Below are 27,194 nucleotides of genomic sequence, written 5' to 3' on the forward strand. Positions count from 1 at the left end.
GATTTAGGCTTGTGTTAGGTGTGTTTGGTTTTTTTTGCGGTACGCGGGCCTCTCACTGCTGTGGCCTCTCCCGTTGCGGAGCACAGGCTCCGGACGCGCAGGCCCAGCGGCCACGGCCCACGGGCCCAGCCGCTCTGCGGCACGTGGGATCCTCCCGGTCCAGGGCACGAACCCGTGTCCCCTGCATCGGCAGGCAGACCCTCAACCACTGCGCCACCAGGGAAACCCCATGTTAGGTGATTTTGAGGAAGGTTTAAGGATGTCGGGCTTTGCTGTGGATCGGGTGCTGTCAGAAAGTGGGGCACATTCTATGACTGGGTATCTTAGTAGAGTTTATGTCAAGAGAGAGCAGTCTAAAGAAAAGCTATAGCTATAATTGGCAAAGAAGCAGCAGTCACTCATCATCCAGGAATAGGGGCTATTTGATATTTTTTTGGTTTGGGCAGTGTTCATGTTTTGTGTGTGCTCAGACAGATTACACAATGTTCTTATTTCTTTTGTCTTGATCCATCATGGTCACAGAATGGTCTTGCCTGATGTTCATGTCTGAAATTGCTTATGTGTAAGAAGAGAACACCAAGACCTAACTGTGAGTGCCAGGCTAGCTCATAGCAATACCAGACCAGCTCCTGGGTATCAGAGGCTGCTTTTCTTATTCTCAGGTATGCTTTGTAGGTTTTAATCAGCACTAGCTAAAATTGGGTAGAAATGGTACTTAGTGGAAGATGTTACCCATTTCTGTTCCAATCCATTCAAATAGAGGATGTAAGACACATAAATAGAACTCTTGAATAAGGCCAGGTGCGATAAGTGCAATTAAAGAGGTTCAGACAGTGTATTCTAAGCAATGGGGATGATAAGAGAAAATGCTTCAGGGACAAGGGCAGTATTTGGCCTGGGCTCAGGACAGACTGGATTTAGATATGTGGAGTTGGAGGGAAAAGCAAAACCATTGGAGTAAGCAAAGGCTGAGAGGTAAGAAATCACAAGGCAGGCTCAAAGCATGGTGAGAAGTCTAGTTTGGCTGAATCAGGAGTATGTAATGAGAAAGAAGCATGAAGAGGTACTTTTGGGCTAGATTGTGGAATTCAGTTGTTTAGGAGTTCACTTTGTAGGGAGGGAAAAATCAGAATTTGCTAAATACCTACTGTGTGTGCTGGGAGCTTTGTATATGTTATTTAATCTGTAACCCTTGTAACAACCCTGAGAAGTAGATCTCATGATAGTCATTTTATAGATGATGAAAATGAGCTCTAGTAAGGTTAATTTAACCTCCACTTAAATAGTTGGACACACAGCGAGGATCTTAATAACTCTGACTGAAAAGGTGGTACTCACTTTATTGATACTTCCCTCTGCTCTCTCCTTTGTGATGCAGTCTCTTGTCATTATGGGAACCGTTGAAAGCTTTTGATCAAAGGAATGGCAAGACCAGTTAGAATTATGCTTTAGGAAGATTACTCTGGTAACAAACAGTAATAGTTAACATGTGTTGAATATATGGACTAGGCCCCGTGCTAAGCAACTTAGACACACAAATATCTCTTTTAATAATATGTAGGGGGCTTCCCTGGTGGCGCAGTGGTTGAGAGTCCGCCTGCCGATGCAGGGGACACGGGTTCGTGCCCCGGTCCGGGAAGATCCCACATGCCGCGGAGCGGCTGGGCCCGTGAGCTATGGCCGCTGAGCCTGCGCGTCCAGAGCCTGTGCTCCGCAACGGGAGAGGCCACAGCAGTGAGAGGCCCGTGTACCGCAAAAAAAAAAATAATAATAATATGTAGGGTGAGTTGGGAGTGGGGAGGTTGGTAAAAGATGAAGGAAAGAATCTGATTAGACAAGCAGAAAACATTAAAGCAGTGGTCAGCAAAGTAGAGTTAGGTGGGAGGGGAATGCGGTAAGATGGGCCCTTGGGGGAGACGAGCTGGTGAGGAGGAGACAGTCAGCTGTTGTTGGAGACTCCACTTTAAGTAATACTGAATCAAATATGACCTCAAGAACGTCCTCAGTATTTAGGGAGACGCTTTCGTATCTTAAAGGACTGGCTACGTTTAGACCTTTCTTGTTCTGTGGTAATCTTGTTCTTTATTGATTTATTTGCCCTAAGAATGAAATGCTGCAAATGGTTTAATGTTGCTCTCAGAAAGCTCTTTCGTTAACAGTGCTAGAGTTTCTGTTTTTGTTTTTAGCAATAGGGATGGTTATTAACAAGGGAAAGTAGAACTGCACTCTGTAAAATCCATTAAGCTTTTAGTCAAGCTTAAATGATTTGCTAAGTGAACTTTTAATAATTAAGTAAACCTAAATATGGGGAAAGCTTTCAATAAACAATTGGGATTTAGTCAAGTCCATTTAATAGAATACTTAAGTACATATAGAGATAGGGAACACAGCTGTTTTCTATTTTGGAAGGTCTGCAGTTTTAATGTTCTAATATCTTTAATGTTCTGATCTCTTTAGTTGTTTGTCTTAAAGCAATTAAAAAACAAAATCACAAATCCTAACCTCCTAATTTATCCCACCCCTCCCCGCTTTCCCCTTTGGTAACCATAAATTTTTCTATGTCTGTGAGTTTCTGTTTTGTAAATAAGTTCATTTGTATCTTTTTTTAAAATTCTACATATAAGTGATATCCTATGATATTTGTCTTTCTCTGTCTAGCTTACTTCACTTAGTATGATAATCTCTAGGGCTGTCCATGTTGCTGCAGATGGCATTATTTTATTCTTTTTTATGGCTGAGTAATATTTCATTGTGTATATATTACCATATGTATGGGATTAACATATACACACTACTATATAGAAAACAGATTAACCAACAAGGACCTACTGTGTAGCACAGAGACCTATACTCAATATTTTGTAATAACCTCTAAGGGCAAAGAATCTGAAAAAGTGTGTGTATGTATGTATACATATAAAACTGAATCACTTGGGACTTCGCCTGGTGGTGCAGTGGTTAAGAATCCGCCTACCAGTGCAGGGGACACGGGTTTGAGCCCTGGTCCAGGAAGATCCCACATGCCGCAGAGCAACTAAGCCTGTGTGCTACAACTACTGAGCCTGCGCTCTAGAGCCCACAAGCCACAACTGCTGAGCTCACGAGCCACAACTACTGAAGCCCGTGTGCCTAGAGCCCCTGCTCTGCAACAAGAGAAGCCACCACAGTGAGAAGCCTGCGCACCACAACAAAGAGTAGCTGCTGCGTGCAGCAACAAAGACCCAACGCAGCCAAAAAAAAAAAAAAAAAACTGAGTCACTGTGCTGTACATCTGAAACTAACATGACATTGTAAACCAACTATACTTCAATTAAAACCCCAGAAATCCTTTTTGTAATGTAGCTATAAAGTAGAACATTTGTAATAGTGAAAAATTGTGATAGGTATACAAGGAGATGTTATATAGCAGTTTGAGTGAATGAACTGGAGTTGCATGTATTAACTGTATACATTTTGCCAGAAAAAGGCAAAAAGGAAGTTGCAGAAACATCAGTACAGTGTGATACTGTAATATAAAGGTTTTTTCAATTGTGGTTAAAATATACATAACATTTATCATTTCAACTATTAGATATACAGTTCAGAGGCATTAAGTACATTCACACTGGTATACAACCATCACCACCATCCATTCATAATATAAAGTTTTAAAATACTCAGTCAATATTGTATATTGTTCATGGATGTATACTTACATAGTAAAGTCTAAAAGCACATATTCTAATAATAACCAAATTCGGAGTTGTGGCTATTTCAGTGAGGGTGGGAGGAAGAGACATAAGGGGCTCCAGTTATATCTGTGTGGTAGGTAGGTATACAGGTGCTCATGTATTATCATCTGTAGTTTTTTGTACCCTTGGAGTATTTTCTTTAAAATTTTTTTCTTAAAAAATCATTTCAGCTAGACATCTCCAGGTGTTTGCTAGCCGTTGACTTTTTAGGCATTCTGGGCTGTTCAGTTCTAAGAAACATGGTGATACCAAGATCCAAGAGGTGAGGTTGCTCCCTATTGAGAACAGTTAACTTTATGAAGAGAAAAATCTGTTCCAAATTCAGCAGTCTGACCCTAGCCTGCCATCTCAAGTGTACCCTTGGTCACAGGTGGCAGAGGTTATAGGTCTGAAGCCTAAAGGTCTGAGAGAGTGACTCTACAAAGAAGAAATACAGGAGGAGAGCAGGTTTTGGAAGGTGAAAATTAGCTTCACTTTTAGGTTTGAGTTGATAGACACACAAAAGGACATATATATTAATGGGATTTAGAGATAAGAGCTTAGAGGACAGGTCAGAACTAGAGCTATACATTTTGGACATTACAGTGTATGCCTTGAGAATGAATGAGTTTACCAAAGGAAGAAGAATAAGGAAAGAACAAAGGTTGAAACAAAACGTTGGGGAGAGAGGATTAAAGAAGAACCAGTAAAAGCGACAGGAAGAAATAGGTTGAAGGACTAGTCAGTGGGGAAAGAAGAAATCAGGAGAGTGATATGCCACAGATATTAAGGCAGGAAAGTTTGACAAGAATTTGTTCAGATTAATCCAATATTTATTGAATGGCTTGTGGTAATCACTTTCTTGTGTAGTAGAGGAGTCTTAAGAGTGAGAGCTGAGTAAAAGCCATTGGATTTGATGGTTACAGTACAGTTACCATGTTGTAACTATACTTCTTATTCATAAACTCTTTAAATACAGGAATTGTTCTATTTATCATTTTAATTTCAGTGTCTGACACAGTGCCTGGCATGTTGTTAAGTGTTCAGTAGTAAATATGTGAACTATTACATTGAATATAAAATGCACAGATTTCTCCTAGGATATAAAACTTATTTTTACCATCTAGCCTGTCTCTTCCATTGCTCTCAGTTGCCCCTCCTACCTTTGAAAATAGTATTCTCTACTATTTCAGTGCTTCTTTGATTCTAGTGTACAATCTCTTTATCAATAATCTCTTTTAAAATCAATTTTAATGTTTCTCTACTTCTTGCCACATCACCATTCATTTAGTATTGCTTTTTGAAACCCTATATCACACTTCCTTTCTTACTCCCATTGCTCACCCCTTAACTCAATATAAAGAAGACAGTTCTAACAATCAGAGCTGTACAGACGTGGCATGGGCTTCCTGTGGGGAGAAATACTGAGTTTCCTGTTTGATGGTATTCAGCAGAGTCAAGACCACCACTAGATGACTCTTCTAAAAAATTTCCAATTTATTGAGAGATAAATAACATATCGTGCAATTTACCTGTTTAAAGTGCACAGTCAGTGGCTTTTAATATAGTCACGAAGTTGTACAACCATCATCAGAATCGTCACCCCTCAAGAAAAAAAAACCATACCCATTAGCAGTCACTTTCCTCTGCCCCCTCTCCACCCTCCCTCCCTCCCCCCAGCAAGCAACCACAAAGCTACTCTCTGTCTCTATGGACTTGCCTATTCTGAACACTTCATATTAATGGAATCATATAATATGTAGTCTTGCATGACTGGCTTTTGTTCACTTAGGATTATGATTTCGAAGTTCATCCATACTGTAGCATGTGTCTGCACTTCCTTCCTCTTTTATGGCCAAATACTGTTCCATTGTATGGATACAGCACATTTTTATTTGTCAGCTGATGAACATCTGGCCATTATGAATAATGCTGCTTTAAACATTTGTACAAGTTTTTTTTTTTTAATTGGGGTATAGTTGCTTTACAATGTTGTGTTGCTTTCTGCTGTATAACAAAGTGGATCAGCTGTATGTATACATATATCCCCTCCCTCTTGGACCTCTCTCCCACCCCACCCCCCATCGCATCCATCTAGATTACCACAGAGCACCGAGCTGAGCTCCCTGCGCTATACCGCAGGTTCCCACTAGCTATCTGTTTTACACATGGCAATGCACAGACGTCAATCCCAGTCTCCCAGTTCATCCCACCCTCCCTCCCCAACCCCCACCATGTCCACACGTCTGTTCCCTATATCTGCATCTCTATTCCTGCCCTGTAAATAGGTCATCTGTACCATTTTTCTAGATTCCACATACGTGCGTGTATATATATAACACCATACACAAAAACTTAAAATGGATTAAAGACCTAAACGTAGGGGGCTTCCCTGGTGGCGCAGTGGTTGAGAGTCCGCCTGCCGATGCAGGGCACACGGGTTCGTGCCCCGGTCCGGGAAGATCCCACATGCCGTGGAGCGGCTGGGCCCGTGAGCCATGGCCGCTGAGCCTGCGCGTCCGGAGCCTGTGCTCCGCAACAGGAGAGGCCACAACAGTGAGAGGCCCTTGTACGGCAAAAAAAAAAAAAAAGACCTAAATGTAAGACCGAACACTATAAAACTCTTACAGGAAAACATAGGAAGAACACTCTTTGACACAAATCACAGCAAGATCTTTTTTGTACATAGTTTTTGTGTGAACATATTCTTCTTGGGTATATACCTAAGGGCAGAATTGCTGGGTCATATGGAAACTTTGTTTACCTTTTTGAGGAACTGCCAGACTGTTTTTCAAAGCAACTGCACTATTTTACATTCCCACCCAGCAGAGTACAGTAGTTCCATTTTCTCCACATCCTCACCAACACTTTAGATTATGTCTTTTTTTTTATTAATTTATTTTTTGGCTGTGTTGGGTCTTCATTGCTGCACACGGGCTTTCTCTAGTTGTGGCAAGCGGGGGCTACTCTTTGTTGCAGTGCGCGGGCTTCTCTTTTTGGTGACTTCTCTTGTTGCGGAGCATGGTCTCTAGGCACTTGGGCTTCAGTAGTTGTGGCACGCGGGCTCAGTAGTTGTGGCTCATGGTCGCAGTTGCTCTGCGGCATGTGGGATCTTCCCGGGCAAGGGCTTGAACTCGTGTCCCCTGCATTGGCAGGCAGATTCTTAACCACTGCGCCACCAGGGATGGCCCATCAATTATGTCTTTTTGATTATAGCATCCTATGGGTGTAAAGTTCTATCTCATTGTGGGTTTAATTTACATTTCTTTGATTGCTAGTGATGTTGAACATCTTTTCATGTGCATGTTGGCCATTATATATCTTCTTTGGAAAAATGTCTATTAAGATATTTTGTTCATTTTTAATTGGATTGTCTTTTTGTTGAGTGGTAAGAGTTCTTTATATATTTTGGATACTCAACCTTTATCAGATATATGATATTTTCTTTCATTCAGTGGGTTGTCTTCACTTTCTTGATGGTGTCTTTGCAGCACAAAAGTTTTAAAATTTGATGAAGTCCACTTATTTTTCCTTTGGTTGCTTGTGCTTTTGGTGTCATATCTAAGAAAACAGTGCCTAATCTAAGGTCACAAGGATTTATGTTTTTGGGTTTTTTTTGTAGGATTTATGTTTATTATTTTTCTAAGACTTTTATGGTTTTGGTTCTTATATTTAGGTCTCCAATCTATTTTCAGTTAGTTTTTAGAAATTTAATATGGTGTGAGGTAGGGGTCTAACTTCATTCTTTTGCATGTGAATGTCTTGTCCCCATAGCATTTGTTGAGAGGCTGGATGACTTTTAAGGCTCCTTCTGACTCTGAAGATTCTATGATGCTTTGTAGTATATTGGTTTCTGTTATTGTCCAAATAGGTGGACAGTCAAGATTACATGTGATGGCCATCTTTTCCCAAGAATACATTGTGTCTAAAAACAGGGATAGCCATTAGTCTTTTATCAGTTTGTTCTAGATTTCTCAGTTGCTTTAAAGTCTATCCTCCTTTGACTTTTATGATACTGGTTTGCTTCTGGTCTTCTTTGACCAGCGCAGTTTTCTTTTCTTCCTATTTTTGCACATAAGTACACATACCCCTCCATTTTTTTTGGTACGGGAACTGTTCATGCAATTTTAATTAGCTTTGTCATTTAGGTAGCTCAGAGTTTCTTCTCAAGCCTAACTACAGTCTAATAAAAATTTCCTCTGAATATGCCAACAACGCCTAGAATTTAACATGTGAAAAATAGGTGTTCAGTCTTCCCCTAACCATAAGCCCTCCCAGTTTTCCTCATTGTCTTCTCTTAGTATCTTAAACCAACCTTCGAGTTTTCCAATCCCCCACTCCCCATTCATTATTAAATGTTGCTGATCATTACATGGTAAAAGCCCTTGGACCCATCTTTTCCTTTCTATAGCTATAGCTGTCTTCTGGCTGATTTCCCAGACCCTGGTTTCTCTCTCTTAGGTCCTTACTCAACTGCTGGAATAACCCTCCTCAGACACCCTTCTGATTAAATCATTTCCCTGATCCTAGATCCACAGTATTAAATTTATATGATACAAGTTAACATTTAACCCACCGCTGCTTTTCTCTCCTTATCTCTTGTTACTTCCCTTATTGGATTTGAGTTAACCTTATTTATTCTTTGTTCTTATTTCTTTGTTCTCATCTTTTTTCTCATTGCACACAGTCCTCTTTTCTCCTAGTGTGCCTTTGCTTCTCTTCTGTTCTGAATCTCACTCCCTTCAGTGATTGATCCCATCTGATTCCTCTCCCTTTTTTTTGCATTCTTTCAATACTTAGACATTTAGTTTGTCTAGTAATAAGATCCGTAGTACCCTGTTCCTTTTTTGCTGTTTGTTTTGGATATGCTACTTTTTAAAAGCATTGTTTCACGTGGGAACCATTGTTTCCGTCTCATTTATGGTTCTCTTCCTTTCCTACCTACAGCACAGAGTCCTGAACATAATAGTGGTCCAATAAATCTTCTTGGCTGACAGATCTATAAAAGTTTTGGGGGCAGATGTGTGATGTTTAGCATCATCATTTTTCGATTTTAGAAATGCAAAATAATGCCTTTTGTGCCATTATTTGGTTTTAATTTTTTATATTTTGTTTTATGCCAAGTTTTGAGAACAGTCTTCTCAGTACAATTAAATGAAGTTCAACAACGTATTACTACAGATATTAAATCTAGTTTATTGAGCAGCAACCACCCGATATATCAGATTCTCTCAAGGGAAAGGTTAGCTTCTTACATGCTGGCTAGGCATTTGTTCAAAGTGCATTATAGCCTTAAAGCTAGGACCATTTAAGATATTAAGATCCTTGACAGTTTAGTAGCAAAATAGTCACCAGTACCCGGAATAAGGAGTAGTGACCTGCTTGCTTGCTTCTACTGTCTGAAGTTGTGCTTCTGTTGCTGGCCTCCTCTTAAAAAGAAGCATTTCTTCTAACTTCCATGTCACCCGAAGTCAGTATCAAGAGGGAAAAAAGGATTGTTGGGGTGGAGCCCGGCTGAGAGAGGATACAGGCAGAGGGCAGCCCCCAGGCCCAGTGGCTGCCTGTCTCACTCCTTGCCTGCCCACCCACCATCTCTCTCACCTCAGGAGCAGAGAGTTGACTTGAAGATAGTCCTCAGTTCATAGCCCCCGATTAACATCACCAGTGCAAGGTTGCTTTCTTATTTCGTTACTTTCTTTTTAACCCTTTACCTTCACTCCACATGCCCATTCCTTTCTCCGTTCATGTGCACCCACTCTAATGTGTTTGTTTTATGTCCTTATACCTACATATTTGCTTGAAAGATATGTAGTATAATTATAGTGTGTCTTTAGCTTACATGTGGTATTTGCTTATTTTTCTCGATGCTGTGCTTTTTAAGATATGTTCATATTGCTGTAGGTGTATCTAAAGTGTTTTCTAAAAGCTGCGTGGAATTTCATGTTTGTATCTACTCCATTTTGATTCTGCATTCTAACAGTTACAGAGATCCAAGTTACTTCAGGCTCCCTGCTACAACATCGTCACAGTGAACATTCTCACACAGGTCTATAGAGTCTATAGTTTGAATTCGGATACAGACAGCCTTATTTGAGAATTTCTCTGGAATTTATCCACCAGTATAGGATCACTGGATAATAGGGCGTAGCTTTAATGTCACTCAGTGCAGCCAGATCACTTAGCAGAATGGCTGTATCCGTTTACACTCTTACCCATAATACACGAGAGTTCTTGCCTCCCCACATCTTTGACAGTACCTACTATTACCCACCATTCTAATTTTTGCCCTTCTTATAGGTATAAGTGCTAGCTCATTGTTTTAATTAGCATTTTTCTTGTTGGTTTTATTTTGATCATCTCTTTATGTACTTGTTAACCATTTGAACTTCTCTTTCTGTGAGTTTCCTACTCATATCTTTTGGCCATTTTTCTATTGGGTTTCCTCTGATGTTCATATCAAATTGTAGGAATTCCTTGTCTATGCTAGAGATTTAATCCGTTGTCAATTTTAGACGTTGCAGAAGCTTTTCCTTGCCTGTCATCTATCTTAACCCTGTTATGGTATTCTTTATTGAACAGAAATCCATAATTTTATTGAAGTCAAATCCAACAGTTTTTACTGTGTAGTTTGTATTTTTAGAGCCTGAGTCGGGAAGTCTTTCTGCTCCTTAGTGTTTTCTGTCAATGGATTATCCACACAAGCCTGTTTACATGGCCTTTTGAAGAGAAGTCTTTCCTTTCTTTGTCACCTGTGACTTGGAGGAGGCTTGACGCTGTTAATGTTTGGCTGCCCCTGATGGAAGAAAAAAATGTGAGAAAACTGATGCACGCTCCTTTCTCTAAGCCCTGCACTTCCACTCACAGGACTGAGCCCCTGTGACCGTTTGTACTACATGAATCCTGTCTGCTCAGCTACAGCTGATTAGAAAGTGCTGCATACCTACCCAAGCTGAGAAGGTATGCAGGGAATTTGGAATTATGACCAGTCTCTGCTGGCCCCTTGAAGGACATGCAGATTGAGGTGTTTTGGGAGTGAACGTCTTCCTTTATGTTCACAGAGAAGCTAGAGAAATGCTGGCGGAGAAATGAGAATGAGGAAGATATGCACAGAGGAACAGAGAAAAAAGCCCTCTGGCCCCACAGAGAGGGAGAACGATTGAAGTAGAATGTGAGAGTAGCTGTCTGGTATCCTGATGGCTTTCCAGTTTCTGATTGTGTTCTCTTCTGAGATCAGATTGCATTTCCTTATGTGTATTAGTTAGGGATGGCTAACTACTCTAACAGATAAACTCCAAAGTGTATAATGGCCCTAGCACAACAGAAGTTTATTTCTCACATAAACAGGTCCAGATGGTTCTAAGTTGGTGAGGTGGTGGCAGTGGACGGCTCTGTGCCACACAGTTACTCAGGAACTCGGGTTGATGGAAGCTCTGCCATTTTCAACACATGACTTCCAATGTCTCTGTAGGTGTTAGCATCCAGCCTGCAGAAAGGAAATGAACATGGAGTTCAATACCTGGGACGTTGTATAGGCCAGGCCTTGAACTAGCACCTGTCATTCACATTGCTTTGTCTGGAACTCAGTCACACGGCCACATTTAAGTGTATGGGAAGCTGAAAATGTTATCCACCTGTGGACCCAAAAGGAAGAGAAAATGGGTTTGGTGAACAGCTAGAGATGGCCACATCATATTTATTATATGTGTGATACTCTTGTGATGCCTCTATATCCTTATAATCAAGTTGGGGTTTTTTCTTAAACTTGTTTGAGTTGACTTCTGTTGTGTATCTCAGTGCGTGAGGTGTTTTCCTAATAGCCATATTTAAAATAGTAGAAGTAATAAAGACTGATTGATTTATTTTCTCAGGGAAGTTGGGTCGATTTCCACCTATGATGCATCATCACCAGGCCCCCTCAGATGGCCAGACCTCTGGGGCTCGCTTCCAGAGATCTCACCTTGCGGAGGCCTTTGCAAAGGCTAAAGGACCAGGTGGAGGCACTGGAGGAGGAGGTAGTGGAAGAGGCCTGATGGGGCAGATTATTCCAATCTACGGTTTGGGGATTTTTTTATATATACTATACATTTTATTTAAGGTAAGTGGAGTCATCCTGATCATATTACATCAATGAAAATCCAGTATCATCATAATAAAAATCATTGTCAGCATTAAAACCCTTTATAGTTCATAACCCTTTTTCAAATCTATCATCTCTTTAAATCTTGCCTCCTCTTTATGAGGTACCTAGGATAGCTGTCACGTATCTCAGTTTTACAGATGAGAAAATCTTCACTCAGAACCTGAACAATTTGCCCCAGAATTCACAACTAAAAATGCAGAACCAACACTTCAACCTGAATCTTCTAGTTCCTAATCCGCTGAGCAATAAAGTTCAAAGCCTACCCTCCCCCGACCCTGCCCCAATTTTTTCTTGATTGGGCATCTTTGCAAACTGTAAAGGCATAAAGGTGTTCTAAGAACTTTATCATGAGGATTGGCATAATGATTTCGAGGTAGCCACTGTGAGGCCAAATAATGACGGTACCAACACCACTTTTTCTTCCTTTTACCCGCAGGAGCATGAGGTGCTGTTTTTAACATCAGTTGTAGTAATTCTCCTGAAACAGAACTGCCGCGTCCTGAAACTAAGCCTGATATTTCCCAGCTCTGGGGAGATATGATTTGGGTCCTTTTATTTTATTTTTTTGCGGTATGCGGGCCTCTCACTGTTGTGGCCTCTCCCGTTGCGGAGCACAGGCTCCGGACGCGCAGGCTCAGCGGCCATGGCTCATGGGCCCAGCCCCTCCGCGGCATGTGGGATCTTCCCGGACCGGGGTACGAACCCGTGTCGCCTGCACCGGCAGGCGGACTCTCAACCACGGCGCCACCAGGGAAGCCCAATTTGGGTCCTTTTAAAAGTAGACTCCCAGTTAAGTTCTATCTCCAGGCGGGCTTTGGCCAGCCATGAGCCTGGGCCTGGGCACTGTAAGTAGAAGCAGGAGGCTGCCCTCCTAGCTAGAGTAAGAGGTGACTTCATTCTTGCCTAGGAATTCTGCAGGCAGCCCAGGTTGAGTCTTGGATGAGCCTGGGCAAGGCAGATGGCTTGTGAAGAGATTTTTTTCTTGTGCCTTGACCTTGATAATTTTTTACTTGGAAACCTTCTGTTGGCTTTTTTTTTTTTTTTGAGATGTTTCTCTAATGTTGCTATTTGATTTGATTTTCTCCCAACCTTTTTTTTTTCCATTTAATATGAGGGGTTCCATGACTTTGAGGTTCTGAGCTGCTGTTGATGTACTGTACCTCCTTCAATTCTCAGCTCTCAAAGGGGAAAAGTACTGCAGAGGATCGGAAGTGCTCTACTGCCACACCTGGAAGCACCCACAGGAAAATTAGTAAGTGCCCCTTTCAGTATATTTATAAGTTTTATTGAGTCAGACAGCTGTAATACAGCCAGAGGGACAATCTGTGGATATGTCTTAAAAGCATGTCTCAAAAGTTGTCCCAGATTAATCTGATGCCGATTTTTACCTTAGCTCTGGGAATTCTCAAGTTTCCATATTGATGTTGGGCTTTTAAGGGAAAGATAGTTATAAAAAGTAAACAACCACCAGTTCACTTTTTTTATATATTAGCAGCTTAATATTTTACACTTGGAATGGGTTACTTCTCATTTCTAGACTTCAGAATATTGGTAGCAAATTTCTTTACTTCACATAGAGGAAAACTGAGGCAGTGAGATCAAGTCATTGTCAAAGTCAGTTATTAGATCTAGGGACAGAGTTTAACACTTCTGACTCTTGAAACATGATCATCCAATATTTACCGACCAATTAGAATATTCTGTGCTCTCTGGAAAAATGAAATATATATGGCATGCCTCTTCCCTCTGAGAATTTATAGTCTAGGATGAATGTCAGGGAAAAATAACTTGTGAAAAGTTTACCACCTAGAAGGAAGGGACTTGGCGAAAGCCTTCTGGGAAATCGCACCTAGCTGTGTATGAAGGAGGGCCTATTAGATAGGGTGCTTGAGTAAGACGCAGTCTGACAGAGGGCAGCTGTGGGAAAGAAGGCATGAAGAGTAGGCAGGATAAGCTGTGTTGTTGAAGGCCAAACTATCCTGTGGATACTGAAGCCTCATCGGAGTTTTTTAAAAGAAAGGCATCAGCAAAATGACTGTGATCCCTGCTGTATTCTTTTTTTTTTTTTTTTTGAATTTTTGTATTCTTAATTGAAATAGTGTCTTACCAAAAGTGATTGTAAATGCATCATGAAATTGTTTTTAAAGACTTGTGAACTAAAGAGTAGCAAATTCTGTATCCTGTCACATAATGCATTTAAAACAAAGATAATGTAGTAGCAATTATATCAACTTCTTACGCTTCAATTTTGAATCATACAGAAAATAAAAATAACCTAAGCATTTGTGTGGCACAGATGTTAATTGCATGCATAAGAATTTGTTGTACAAGTACTAAAAAGCCTTTGAAATATTACATTTTATAGTGACCCTCTAAATATATCTGTGTACAATGATACTCGGATGTGAAACAGAATAACTAGATTATCTACATAATGAGCAACATTTTATTTTCCTGTTACCTTAAAGTTCATTTCGTGTACTGATTGAGTGATTGATTTTTTATGTTCTACTTTTAGGGTCTTAACATTACTTTTAGTAGTTGTGGTCCTGTCTGACCCTTGTTGAGAAAGCTGCTTCTGGGAGATAGGGTTATACCACTCACCCCAGATGACTGAAGTAGAAAACCTTGGGCAGGAAGGTCTCAGCCCTAGTTCAAGACTTCTTCTGTTGAAGAAGAGTAACTTTTATACTGTTATCTTCCATATAAGTTTTCAGACCCTAGGGACAGGTGAAATATTGTTCATTTCAGGGTCTTAACACCTTTTCTGAAGCCCTTTAGCAGATTTGGTCCTTTATCCTCAAGTATCATTTGAATTAGAAAGGAGTTATCTTCATTCCTTCTTGGCTGACTGTGTAGGGCTATGTTTTTCACTCCTAGGTATTTTCTTTGGCTGGTCCTGCTATATTTCTGTGTGTGAGAGAGTGATTTATTCATCACTTTCTAAACGTGTATCCTTTAGATCTTGGTGTCTAGACCTCAGTACCCTTTGTGTCCTGATTGGATTAGCTGGATCTCAGGACCAGCCTGGATTATTGTAGAGCGTCACAGCCAGCCGTGTTTCAGAAAAGGGCTTAGGGAGTTGTACGTGTTGGTTCTTAGATTGATGCTTATTTTTCAGCCAATTTTGAGCTTGTTCAACTACAAGAAAAACTGAAGGAGACAGAGGAAGCCATGGAAAAACTAATCAACAGAGTGGGGCCTAATGGTGAGAGGTACGTTTTCGCATAACAGAGGTCAGACTGTTTCCCATTTAGAGAGTCAATTCAAAATTTTGTTTTTCTTTGATTTCTGGCCCACTTGCTTTCATTGTTATCATATTTGTCACTTACATATTATTTTTCCCTGAACATTTCCATTTTCACACTCAAGCAGTTTCATCTTCAAGAGTATATGTTCCATGTTGTGCAACATTATTGTGAGAGAGTAAATTTGTGAGCAGATACTACAGGCTAAAATAACTGGGTTTTAAGGAAGACAATATCCTAGCTGTCTAAAAAAAGGCAGAATTTTAAGTAAAACCAGATTATTAAATATTGTGGTTTCTGTTTGAGGCAAAATGAGAGAAGAGAGCAAGTACGATCAGAGTACACGTTTGTTTTGTGTTGACTATTCCAGAGCAGAACTAGATGTGTAAAGTAGGTGTCAGGAGCCAAACTAGCCCTTGAGGATGCTCTGCAGCGAAAACACACTCCTCTTGCTACAGGGCTGGCTGAGGATCCGAAAAGGTGGCTTCAGGGGGTTGATGGAAGTGGGCATCAACTAAGAAAACGTGGGTGTAGGAAGGCCAGGGAGGAGAAACCAGAATGTGAGATTGAGAACAAAGAGGAATTCGGTTCGCGCTAGGCCTTCTGACAAGAATGGAGGAAGCACTGGGGGTGAGCGGCAAAATCCCGTGCAGGAGGATGTATTGAAAGGTCCCTACTATAGCCCCGTGGGCTCAGTGTGGAGTCTTTGCCCCAGAAAACTGCTCTACCTTAGCCTCTTCTGTTTGCCATCCTTGTGCTGCTAGTGCCCCACACTGGTTCCCCTGCTTCCTGGCTCCTGCCTTGCCCATCTTTGGCCAGATAGCAGAAGAGTAAACGTCCTCGAATTGAAGTCCCTTGGCTTGGCTTTTCCCTGCAAAGTCTACATTGCTGCTGAAATGACATTCATGAGGGTGAACCTTGCCTATCTGGGCCCATGACCGTTGACCTTCTTTTGGTCCAGAAAGCAGAGTGACTATCTGTACTTCTCCAGAGTGGTAGAGATAGGTGTACATATCTATACATGAGTATATCTCTGTGAGTGGATAATACTATTTGGCATTATTGAGCACTTGCTAAGAACAAAGCTCTAAGCTAATGCTTTATATACATTATCTAATGTTTGACTGTTTTGTATGAGTGTGACTAAACCAATTTGTGCAGCTATACTTTTCTGGCATTTTCTGCCCTTATCCTGTACCATTCACAGTCTGGGTGGGGAAGTACCAGACTTCTATAGACCCTTGTGCCTCAGAAAATATCTGTACCCTGGCCCTGGTCTATTTGAAGCACTAGGCCACACCTAAGTGTCAGGAAAACTATAGGTGAGTATCTGTGGGCAGGGCCTCCCACCTAGGAGATCCAACCCTGGGCTTTGGGCTAAGAAACCATGTGAAGATATTTTCTCACTATTCTTCACTGCTATTCAGACTCCCTTAGCTCAAACCAGATGACCCCACCACGCATACCATTTGTCCATTGCCGAAGCCAGGGGTGCAGTACTGTGACCCCTAACTACTGTCTGTCCTCCTTGTGCCAGCTAGGGTTGCTGCTCCACGTTTTATGTGCGAAGGCAGAGGAGTTGCGTGCCACCACCGCCACTGCCGCTGGAGCTGCGCCATCTCATTGTTTCTGGGACAGCGGGTCCTAGCTCAGGTTATATATTCCTAGTAAGTTGCTGGAGCATGGGCTCTTTGAGAACATGCTGAGGCCACTGCCACATGGCAATGATTGTGTAAAGTATTTTCCACAGTACCTCTCAGGAACCAGGGAGCAGCTCTCCTTCCCCTCAAGAGAGCATAGCTTGTGTCTCTCTTTCCCAGATGTCTCATTTTCCAGTCTATAAGGAGGTGACCTTCTCTCTGAAACTCCTTAATCTAAAACCTTTTATCCTTACAGGTAGGCCCTATGGGACTTCCACCTTCAAAACTGCAAGGGCTAGGTAGCTGCATGTTTTACATTCTTTTCCTTTTTATGCTTAAAGCCTTTAACCTTAGTTTCTGTGGCATTTGTTCTTTTACAAGTCTGTGCTTCTAGGATTATTAGAAGAGCCCAAAATACCCCAGTATTTTTTCTGTCAGATAAGATTTTATCACATTGCCAGGCTTCTGGAGGTCAAGGAGAGGATTTAAGACAAAGAAGGCTTGTTCCTTTGCAGCCTTCTAAGTCCTTTTATATAATATCACTCCATAACTGTAAGATTTTGCTTAAAATTCCCAAAGTATGCTCTTTCTGATACTTCATCTTAATGCTTATGTAAGCATCAAGATATGGGAAAGGTTTTTAATACTATCTAACAAAACTTTTCAGACAGCTTTCACCTGTGAGCGATATTAAGTCTGCACACATTTTTAAATAATTAAGCCTCCTGGAAGGTTGGTATTGTGCCATGTTATGTCTGACATTAAGCAGACTCTCTACCCCAAGGACACAAAGACTAAGGAAAGGATCTAGGAATCCGAATCAAGGTGTCCTCATTTTTGTCCTTGTGATCAGTGAAAGTTCCTTCCTGGAGCAGCACGTCCCACTGTAACTATTTACCTAGAAGCATGGAATGGCCCAAGAGGAGAAGTGAGGGTACAGCCTCGGGCAGCAAACACCTTGGCAGGCATGTCAAGCATCATGTGGGACCACAGATTGCTGGCAGGCGTTGTGGGGGTGTAAAGTCTGAGGACAGGCTTAGTCTCTCTTGTTCACTGTGTTCACATAGTAGGTACTAAGTAAATACCATTGGAAAAGAGTAGATATTCACTTTTGATGCAAGCATCTGTACTTATTACCATGATAGAAGAGTAAATCATGGCCATTCCCTGTTGAGATCCTTCTCTTCATTTGCTGACCTCTATATTCAGGGTCCTACTGGCCATGTCTCATAGATAGCTACTCTTATCCTCATCAAACAGTAAATGTCCCCTGAGTGAATGAACATCCAAAGTGGAACTCATCATCTACCCCCAGATGAACCTATTCTACCTTTAATGTTCCCCATCTCAGCAAATGGCTCCTCCATCTACTTAGTTGCCCAAAGCAGAAATTAGATGTCATCTTTGATTCACCTTTTCCTTCACTTCCCATATCTCATTAATCACCATGTCTTGTCATTTCTTCCTAATTAATAAGTCTGTCTCCCTGTAAAACACTCTAAACTCTACTAGGGCAGGGATTATCCTTCTTATTCCCAGAGCCTAGCACAAGCCAGTAGTAGGCTTTAGAAAAGTATTAATTGAAATGGAAGAATGAGTAAGTGAGTGAGTAGAGAATGCCTTTATTTTTGACATAGGTCAGAACTGTCTCATGTGGTTTCTTTTCCTCTAATTTGCCTCCTTTCAATTCACTTTCTGCTTTCCAAACCAGTGGATTACGTCTTTTGTTTTAACCCTTCAGTAGGTCCCTGTTGCTCTTGATAAAGAGTAGAATCTTTAACATGACTTACATGGTCCTAGGTGACGTGGCTCTGCGTACCTCAATTGCTTTATCTTTCTCCGTTACTCTCTCTCTCTGTGTCTGTGGTCCCGCTACACTGCTTGCTGTTCCTCTGAAGTACCTGGGCACTTCCACTTCTAGGATTTTGCATATACTTTTTTCCTTTGCTTGGATGTTGCCCCCGACCGCCTCCCCACACACACTTGTTTTAACTCTTGCTTGTCTTAGAGGTCTCAACTTAGACATCATTTCCTCTGAGAGTCTTTCCCTGAACCCACAACTTGGTTAGGTGTTCCTCCCATATCCTCCCTTGGCCACCTCTGTTTGCTGGATAATGTAAGCATCGTGTTACTTCCTTACCTTCTGTTAACTTTTCTGTCTTCCCTAATGCCCTGTAACCTTATTGAGGACAGGGAATTTTCATTGTTCAAACTTGCATTCCTAGAGCTGGCTCATTGTTCAAATTTCGTTCCTAGTGCTGGCACATCGACAGTGTCTGTACATGTTGAAAGAATGAATGAGGTAGATGTAAAGAAAGTAGTTTAAAGCAGGCATTTTCAGCAATAATAAGAATATCTTTGGTACCTATTTTGATTCGTTCTGCACAGCCCTCTATGGTTGTCAGTAGCAATTATTTTCTCTTTAAGGAACTGCATCTCAGAGAGAAAGAGTGTGCTCTGGGAACCTGTATTAGTTTTCTGTGGCTGCTATAACAAATTATCCCGAACTTGATGTCTTAAAACAATACACGTTGTTATCTTATAGGTCTGTATGTTAGAAGTCCTACACTGGGCTAAAATCAAGGTGTTTGCCAGACTGCGTTCCCTTCTGGAGGCTCCAGGGTAAAATCTGTTTCCTTGCCTTTTTCAGATTTTAGAAGCTGCCCACATTCCTTGGCTCATGGACCCTTTCCTCCACTTTCAAAGCCAGCAACAGTGGGTTGAGACTTTCGTACGTTATATTATTACTTTGGCCTCTTCTGCCTCCCCCTTCTACTTTTAAGGACCCTCATAAATACATTGTGTCCTCCCAGATAATCCAGGATAATCTGTTTTAAGGCCAGCTGATTTGCAACCTTTATTCCATTTGCAACCTGAAGTCCCCTTATGTATAAGGTAACATCATTATAGGTTCCAGGGACTAGGATGTGGACATATTTGGGGCTGGTGAGGAGACATTATTCTGCCTACCACAGAAGGTCTCAAGAAAAAGAGAGAATTTAAATAAGCCTTACAGGATGGAAGGATTCCCTCTGGCAGCGTTGGGGGAAGAATGTTCCAGAGGGAGAGGGTGGCACAAGCAGCAAACAAGGTGAGAGGTCAGGCACGTTTTTTGGAATAGCAAGTAGTTCGAAGTAACGGGAGTAGGGTACACCAGGGCTGTGGTAAATGGTTAGGGAGGTAACTCATGGGAGAAAGAACTAGAAAAGTAAACTGGGGGCAGACTGGAAGGCCCTGGACGGTAGGCTGAGAAGTTGGCATTTATTGTCTTTACAGTGGAGGGCCTCTGACGGCTTTTGAAAAGAAATGGTATAATCTGCTGTGCTTTAGAAAAATAACTCATGTCTAGGGTGGCTGTATGCTAGGACATTGAAAAAGGTCTAGTCTAGGGTGGCTGTATGCTAGGGTGTTGAAAAGGTTCTAGTCTAGGGTGGCTGTATGCTAGGATGTTGAAAAGGTTCTAGTCTAGGGTGGCTGTATGCTAGGATATTGAAAAGGTTCTAGCAAAAGTGATGCATAGGCCAGTGAGAGGAGAAAAGAGGTGGGGGGCAGATTAAGGGGACTTCAAGGAGGAAAAGAGAATCGCAGGCTGTATCAGGATTCCTTGGTTTCAGGCAGACAACTCTGGGTAGCAAAAATTTGTTTTTTGGGGGGTGCGGCCGAATTTATTGGAAGAGTATGGGGTCGCTTACAGTATCAAAAGAATAGCTGAAGATCTAAGTTTCAGGAAGAATGGGAACCAGAGCAGCTGTCGGGATTTAGGAGCAGGAGCAAATAGACAGTCTCTTCAAGGACTGCTGCCGGGATGAATTAACATGAAAAATTTTCAGTTCAGGCTTCGCTGTGTTCAAGATCCAGTTTTAGGAGAAAGTGTAGTTGGCCCAACTGTATATATCACTGAATCAGTCACTGCAGCCAAGGGGATGGAGTGTGATGATAGGCCGTGGGCCACGTGGCCACTGTAGAAGGAGAAGTGAGGGGATGGGTGGCTTCAGCCTCTGCACTGTGAGCAGAAGAGGGATTGGTTTTCCAAAGGCAGACTGACTAGATAAGAGAAATGAAGGAGAGGAGATGGACGATTTGGAGACTTACAGCCCAAACTGGGAGGAAGATTACGGCATCAACCAAAATAAAAACACAGAAGAATGAAGATAAGCCTTTGGAATAGGGATCATGAGTTCAGCTTTGAGTATGGTCGAAGTGCCACCAGAACACCCATGTATGATAAGCAGCAACAATAGGAAATTTGGGTATTGAGGTCAGAACAGAGGACACAAGTCCGGAAGTCACTTGGCTGGGAGCAAGAGGTAAGGGCCATGCGGGGAAGATGAGATCCCCAAATCCTTGAGGCATATAATTACTGTGTGGCAGTCGCCAGCATTCTTTTGCTGGTCTGGTTTCCGTTCTCATCATGAATGGTGTTGGAAGACACTGTTTCATTCTTCTCTCTGTGTTTAACTCTTGGACTCAGAACTTGATGCTTCCTCTGGATTTACAGCAGTAGCATTCAGAAGTCTGAGTTATCTCCCAACTTGACTTTTTATTTTTCTAGCATCTTGGAATCGGCCATAGCCAACCTCACCTAGCTTACCTGTTCACGCAGCTGCTCACGATCCTGGGCCAACCAGGACGTGGTTTTGAAGCGTGAATTTAAGTTTGACTTTATTACAGTGACAAGGCCTCCAAGTAGAAATGCCCAGGAGGTAACTGGAGTTATGAGACTGGCCTTTGTGTGAAAAGTCAAGATTAGAGGTAGAGATTGGGCATCGTCTGTGTAGAGGTGATGGTTTAATCTGTGTAATTGGGTCAGCTTCCTGAGGGCTTGTAGGAGTGGAGAAACAAGAGTCCTAGGATTGAGCCTTCAGGAAAACCATGTTTTAGGATGTGGGAGTAGGAAAGTGAGCCAGGATCAAAGATACAAGGAATGGTTAAATAAGTGGGAGGAATACAAATGCCGAGGGAGGAGGACGTTTCAAGGAGAGGACGGTCCTTAGTACAGAAAAGTCAAGAAGAATGAAATGTGAGAAAAAAGACTTCTGGACTTTAAAGTGGTCATTGGGGAATTCCCTGGGCAGTCCAATGGTTACGACTCTGTGCTTCCACTGCAGGGGGTATGGGTTCAATCCCTGGTCGGTGAACTAAGATCCCACATGCTGCACAGAAAAAAAAAAAAAAGTAAAGTGGTCACTGGTCATTGATTTTCACAAGTTTTGGTAAAATGATGGAGTGGAAGCCAGATTTCAGGGAGGTAGAAGACATGGGGACCAATCAAACCAACACATTCATTGAGCACTTAAAATGTTCATGGCACTGTGCCTGTACACTGTGCCTGTTGTGAGCTTATCACTGCCCTCCAGGAGTATCAAACCAAGTTGAGACAATGAGAAATCCATGAAAGTCTTCATTGCAATAAATTCAGATGTAAGGTGGACCACGATTAATTGCCTAATGTATGATATGGACACTGAATACCCCTGAAGACACTCTAGTTTGGAATGCTCTAAGAAAGCTTCTCTTGTCTGTTTCTGCTTCTCTTAGCCTACCCGTCCCCCTTTTGTTTAAAGGTTCCGATTTTCCATGAGTTAGGAAACAAAGTTAAGACTGTTTCCTTTAGTAAAAATCAGAATGTACTAAGTACAGTCCAGAGAAGTAACGTGTGCAGCATGTTGTGATAATCACATAGGCTCTTTCAGCTAGGGGTGACCTAGCTGCCCCAGAAGCCTCCCACAAAGTGAGTAGTTGTAACAGTAAGAATTAGGGATTATAGAATACATAAGTAGTTAGGGTGAGTCAGCACTCCTGTACTGATGGGAAGGAGTAAAGCAGCTGTTCAGCTGCAGGTAGAACAGACAGGCTTCTTCAGTTCGTGGCTTTGAGGCCATTTATTGTAGAAAAAGTGGAGCTCATGGGGCTTTTGTTTTCCTCCCACTGAGGTCTGTAGAAATGTTGCATCTCCATTTTCCTTAGTTGCCATCTTAATGTTGGCGGGAGAAGCAGTTTTTCCTTCTTCCCTATTAGTCATTAAGGGTAACGTAATGTAGGTTAAATGTAAAAAGAAACGTAGGCTCGGGGCTGGACTATTAGAAAGACTGGTGGCACTTCCATGAGGCTGGTACAGAGTGTATCATTTCTTCTTCATGAGTGTTATCTTGACTTCGGGTGCTTTGGGTTTTTAAGAGGAGCATAAGTAGCCTCTGTTAAATCCTGCCACTAGGTAAAACTGGTCCCAAAGCAGACAGTTCTCAGTCTTCTGAGTAGGGCCTTGCTTGCCTGCCAGTTCGATGCAGCGCTTCCCTCTCAAAGAGTCACACCATTATCCTTGAGCCTCATCTTACTTGTGTAGACGTTTCCCCAGAGCCACACAGCTAAGTTAGGGGTCACACCCAGGTTTTCTGAACTGTGCAGCTTGAGCACTGTGCGTCAAGAATTGCACCAGGGGCTTCCCTGGTGGCGCAGTGGTTGAGAGTCCGCCTGCAGATGCAGGGGACACGGGTTCGTGCCCCAGTCCGGGAAGATCCCACATGCCGTGGAGCGGCTGGGCCCGTGAGCCATGGCTGCTGAGCCTGCGCATCCGGAGCCTGTGCTCCGCAACGGGAGAGGCCACAGCAGTGAGAGGCCCGCGTACCGCAAAAAAAAAAAAAAAGAATTGCACCAGAATGCTGTCAGAAGTCAGGAGACTTTACTTTTAGAACTGACATTAACTAACAGTGTGATGATGTATAGTTTCCCCTCCATGGGCCTCAGTTTTCCCAATTTCTCTGGTTTCAGTGATTTGTCAGAATGAGCCAGCTCTGAAATTTTAGGATATATCTTTATTTCTGCACAAACAGATTCAGCCTGGTAATTCCAGGGTTGGCCTAGTAGCATATTTTTCCCTAGTTGAGGCAAATGGTCCAGCACATTTTCTTTTGATGACATTACTTCAGAGAAAAGTGGCTTGTTTGTAAATGGAATAATATAAGTAATGGTGAAATTGCTTGAGATTAGAGAATCAGGGCAGTGAGGTGTAATGAAAGAACACTGAACTGAAGGCTCAGACAGCTGGGGTCTTGTCTCAGTATTGACATTAAATCATTCTGGGACCTTGGACAGTCACTTGATCTATTCTGGGCCTTAGTTTCCCCATTTATAAAATCAAAACATTGAACTGACATCTCTAGTTCCCAGCTATGCAGTTCCAGGATCAGTTCCCAGAGTAATTATCTGTTGCTGTTGAACTTCCTGGAGTCCAGACAGATCACAGTGATGTTTATGTTCCTTGCCTAGGAGTATTTACCACTAACTGGCCGGATTGTCTGCTGTTTCTAAGCAGAGCACAGGCCGTGACTTCTGACCAAGAAAAACGATTGCTGCATCAGCTCCGAGAAATCACCAGGGTCATGAAAGAAGGAAAATTCATTGACAGACCCACTCCAGAGAAAGAAGCTGAGGAGGCCCCTTACATGGAGGACTGGGAAGGTAAACAGTGTCTTCTTATCTCTTTGTTAACCATCAGCCCAGAAAAGAGATCTTACAGAATTTTTAAAAGTCAGCTTTATTACGGAGGTATCATGTGGATACAATACAGTTCACCAGTTTTAAGTGTGTAGTTGGATAAGTTTTGACAAATGTGTAGAGTTATATAATCATACCATAGTGATGATTTAGTCATGCTATTTCCATCATCTCAGAACGTTCCCACCCACTTTGCTGCTAATCCCCTCCCGCTCTGGCAACAGCTGAACTGCTTTCTGTCCCTAGAGTTTTACCTTTTCTATATAAATGGATCACACTGCACGTGCTCTTTTGTTTCTGGCTTTGTTGATTTAGTATAACGCTTTTGAGCCTCATGTGTTGAGTGTATTAGTAGTTCTCGCTCTCTTTTAATTGCTGAGTAGTGTTCTGTTGTCTGGATGTAGTTTGTTTCTCCATTCACCAGTTCAGGAACATTTGGGTGCCAGCTTTGAGCTATTATGAAGCAATCTACTATGAACTTTTGTGTACGTGTTTTTGTTGGAACATATATTTGTGTATATATCTAGGAATGAGGTTTTGGCGTTTTATACATGTATGTTCAACTTTGTTAGAAACTGTCAATCTGCTTTCCAGAGTGGCTCTGCCATTTTGCCTTCCCACTGGAAATGTATGAGAATCACAGTCCTCCACATCCCTGGTAACACTTGGAATCATCAGTCTTTTTAATTTTAGCTATTCAAGTGAGTGTATAATGGTATCTAGCTTGTGACTTTAGTATGCATTTCCCCAGTGACTAATGATGTTGAACATTTTTTCACACACTTATTTGCCATCTGTATATCTTTGGTGAAGTTTGTTCACATTGTTTGCCACTTTCTTTATTGAGCTGGTTGTGTTCTAGTTGCAAGGGTTCCTTCTATAGTCTGGATATAAGTTGTCAGTTATGAATTTTGCAAATATTTTCTCCTAGTCTGTGGCTTGCCTTTTTATTTTCTTAGTGACATCTTTTCAAAGAACAGAAGTTTTTTTCATTTTGATGAAGTCCAGTTTATCATTTTCTCTTTTATGACTCACTTTCATTGTGTGCGTTTAAGAAATCTTTGCCTAACTCAAAGTTTGCCTAACTCCTCTGTTTTCTTCTAGAAATTGTATGGTTTTAGCTCTTACATTTAGGCCTGTGATCTATTTTTAGTTATTTATATATGGTGTGAGGTATCAGGACTGAGGTTAATATTTTTCCATATTGATATCCTATTGTTCCAGCTTATTTTGTTACATTTAATTACCTTGGTGTGTTGGTTGGAAATCAACCAACCCTTCCCCTTTTGGAAAATGGAAAATCATTTGCCCATGTATGTGTGGATGTATTCTGGACTTACTATTTTTTTTTTATAAATTTATTTATTTATTTTTGGCTGCGTTGGGTCTTCGTTGCTGCGCGCGGGCTTTCTCTAGTTGTGGCGAGCAGGAGCCAGTCTTCATTGCAGTGCATGGGCTTCTCATTGCGGTGGCTTCCCCTGTTGCGGAGCATGGGCTCTAGGCGCGCAGGCTTCAGTAGTTGTGGCACACGGGCTCAGTAGTTGTGGCTCACAGGCTCTAGAGCGCAGGCTCAGCAGTTGTGGCACACGGGCTTAGTTGCTCCACAGTATGTGGGATCTTCCCGGGCCAGGGCTTGAACCCATGTCCCCTGCATTGGCAGGCGTATTCTTAACCACTGCGCCACCAGGGAAGCCCCTGGACTTACTATTCTGTTTCACTGATCTGTGTGTCTATACTTAACACCAGTGCCATAATGTCTTTATCACTGTGTCTTTATATTGTCTTGAAGTCAGGTAGCCCAAGTTCTTCAACTATGTTTTTTTCCAAAATTATTTTGGTAATTCTAGGCACTTCACATTTTCATATAAATTTAGAATCAGTGTGTCACTTTCTACAAAAAGAAAAAAGCCTGATGGGATTTTAATTGGCAAGAAGTTGGATTCACTCTTACGCTGCTGGTGGGGATGTAAAATACACCCACACTGGAAAAAAGTTTGGCCGTTTCCTAAAAAACTAAATATGTAGCTACTACACAGCCTTGCAGCTGTACCTCTGGACAGTTACCCCAGGGAAATGGAAAGTTTTATGTTCAGATAAAGCGTGTACGTAAATATTTATAGCAGCTTTATTTGTCATAGCCCCAAAGTGCAAACAACCCAAACGTCCTTCAACAGGTGAAGTTGAAGTTAAACACTGTGTTGGTACGTACATACTGTGAAGTACTACTCAGCAGTAAAAAGGAATGGACTGTTGATACATGCAGCAACTTGCATGAATTTCCAGATGACTATGCTGAATGAAAAAAAGCTAATTCCAAAAGGTTATATAATGTGTTTCTATTTATATAACATTCTTGAAATGGCAAAATGATAGAAATGGAGAACAAACTAGTAGGTGCCAGAGGTTAAGGAGGGAGTGGGAGCAGGAGGGAATGGGTGTGGCCAGAAAAGGGCGACATAAGGGATCCTTGTGGTGATAGAAAACCTCTGTATATTGACTGTATCAGTATTAATATCCTTGTTGTGATATTGTAGCATATAGTTTTGCAAGGTGTTACCGTTAGAAGAAACTAGGTAAAGGGTACATGGGATTTCTGTATTATTTCTTATAACCAGATGTGAATCTACGATTAACACAAAATAAAAAATTAGTTTAGAAAAGCAATGCAAGAAATTATAAGGGAAAGGATAGTGTTTTACATAGTGCACATAAACCTTTTCTGTAGATCAGAGAGTTTTCAAAGCCAGCACTAAACTGGAAAAAGATTCGTAACAAATATGATTGATATCAGCAAAGAAGCTGATATCTTTAATATACAAAAAGTTCTACAACTAATTTAGAAAACACTGATATCTGCCTAGATATGCAGTGCACAAAAGAAAACAGTGCAACTGGCTACAAAACAGAAGAAAAATTATTCCATTCTCACTAGTAATCAATGAAATGAAAATTGGAATTCCTT

General features: G+C 41.6%; 1 protein-coding gene across 8 annotated transcripts in view; it reads left to right on the top strand.

Moving 5' to 3' along the window:
• The window catches only part of RIC3 (RIC3 acetylcholine receptor chaperone), a 49,392-nt gene that overhangs the window by 17,215 nt on the left and 4,983 nt on the right, over nt 1–27,194 (top strand). For 2 of the 8 annotated variants that reach the window (XM_067750040.1, XM_067750037.1), the window contains exons 2-5: nt 11,579–11,805; nt 13,027–13,102; nt 14,972–15,065; nt 24,048–24,196. In XM_067750040.1, the coding sequence (XP_067606141.1) occupies nt 11,579–11,805; nt 13,027–13,102; nt 14,972–15,065; nt 24,048–24,196 (546 nt within the window). Of the gene's footprint in view, nt 1–11,578; nt 11,806–13,026; nt 13,103–14,971; nt 15,066–19,388; nt 19,470–24,004; nt 24,197–27,194 lie in introns of those variants that run through there. The other 6 variants (XR_010946154.1, XR_010946155.1, XM_067750043.1 and 3 more) reach the window with 6 other exon arrangements.

This window comes from Pseudorca crassidens, chromosome 9 (assembly GCF_039906515.1).
Source record: "Pseudorca crassidens isolate mPseCra1 chromosome 9, mPseCra1.hap1, whole genome shotgun sequence".
NCBI classification, from domain to species: Eukaryota; Metazoa; Chordata; class Mammalia; order Artiodactyla; family Delphinidae; genus Pseudorca; species Pseudorca crassidens.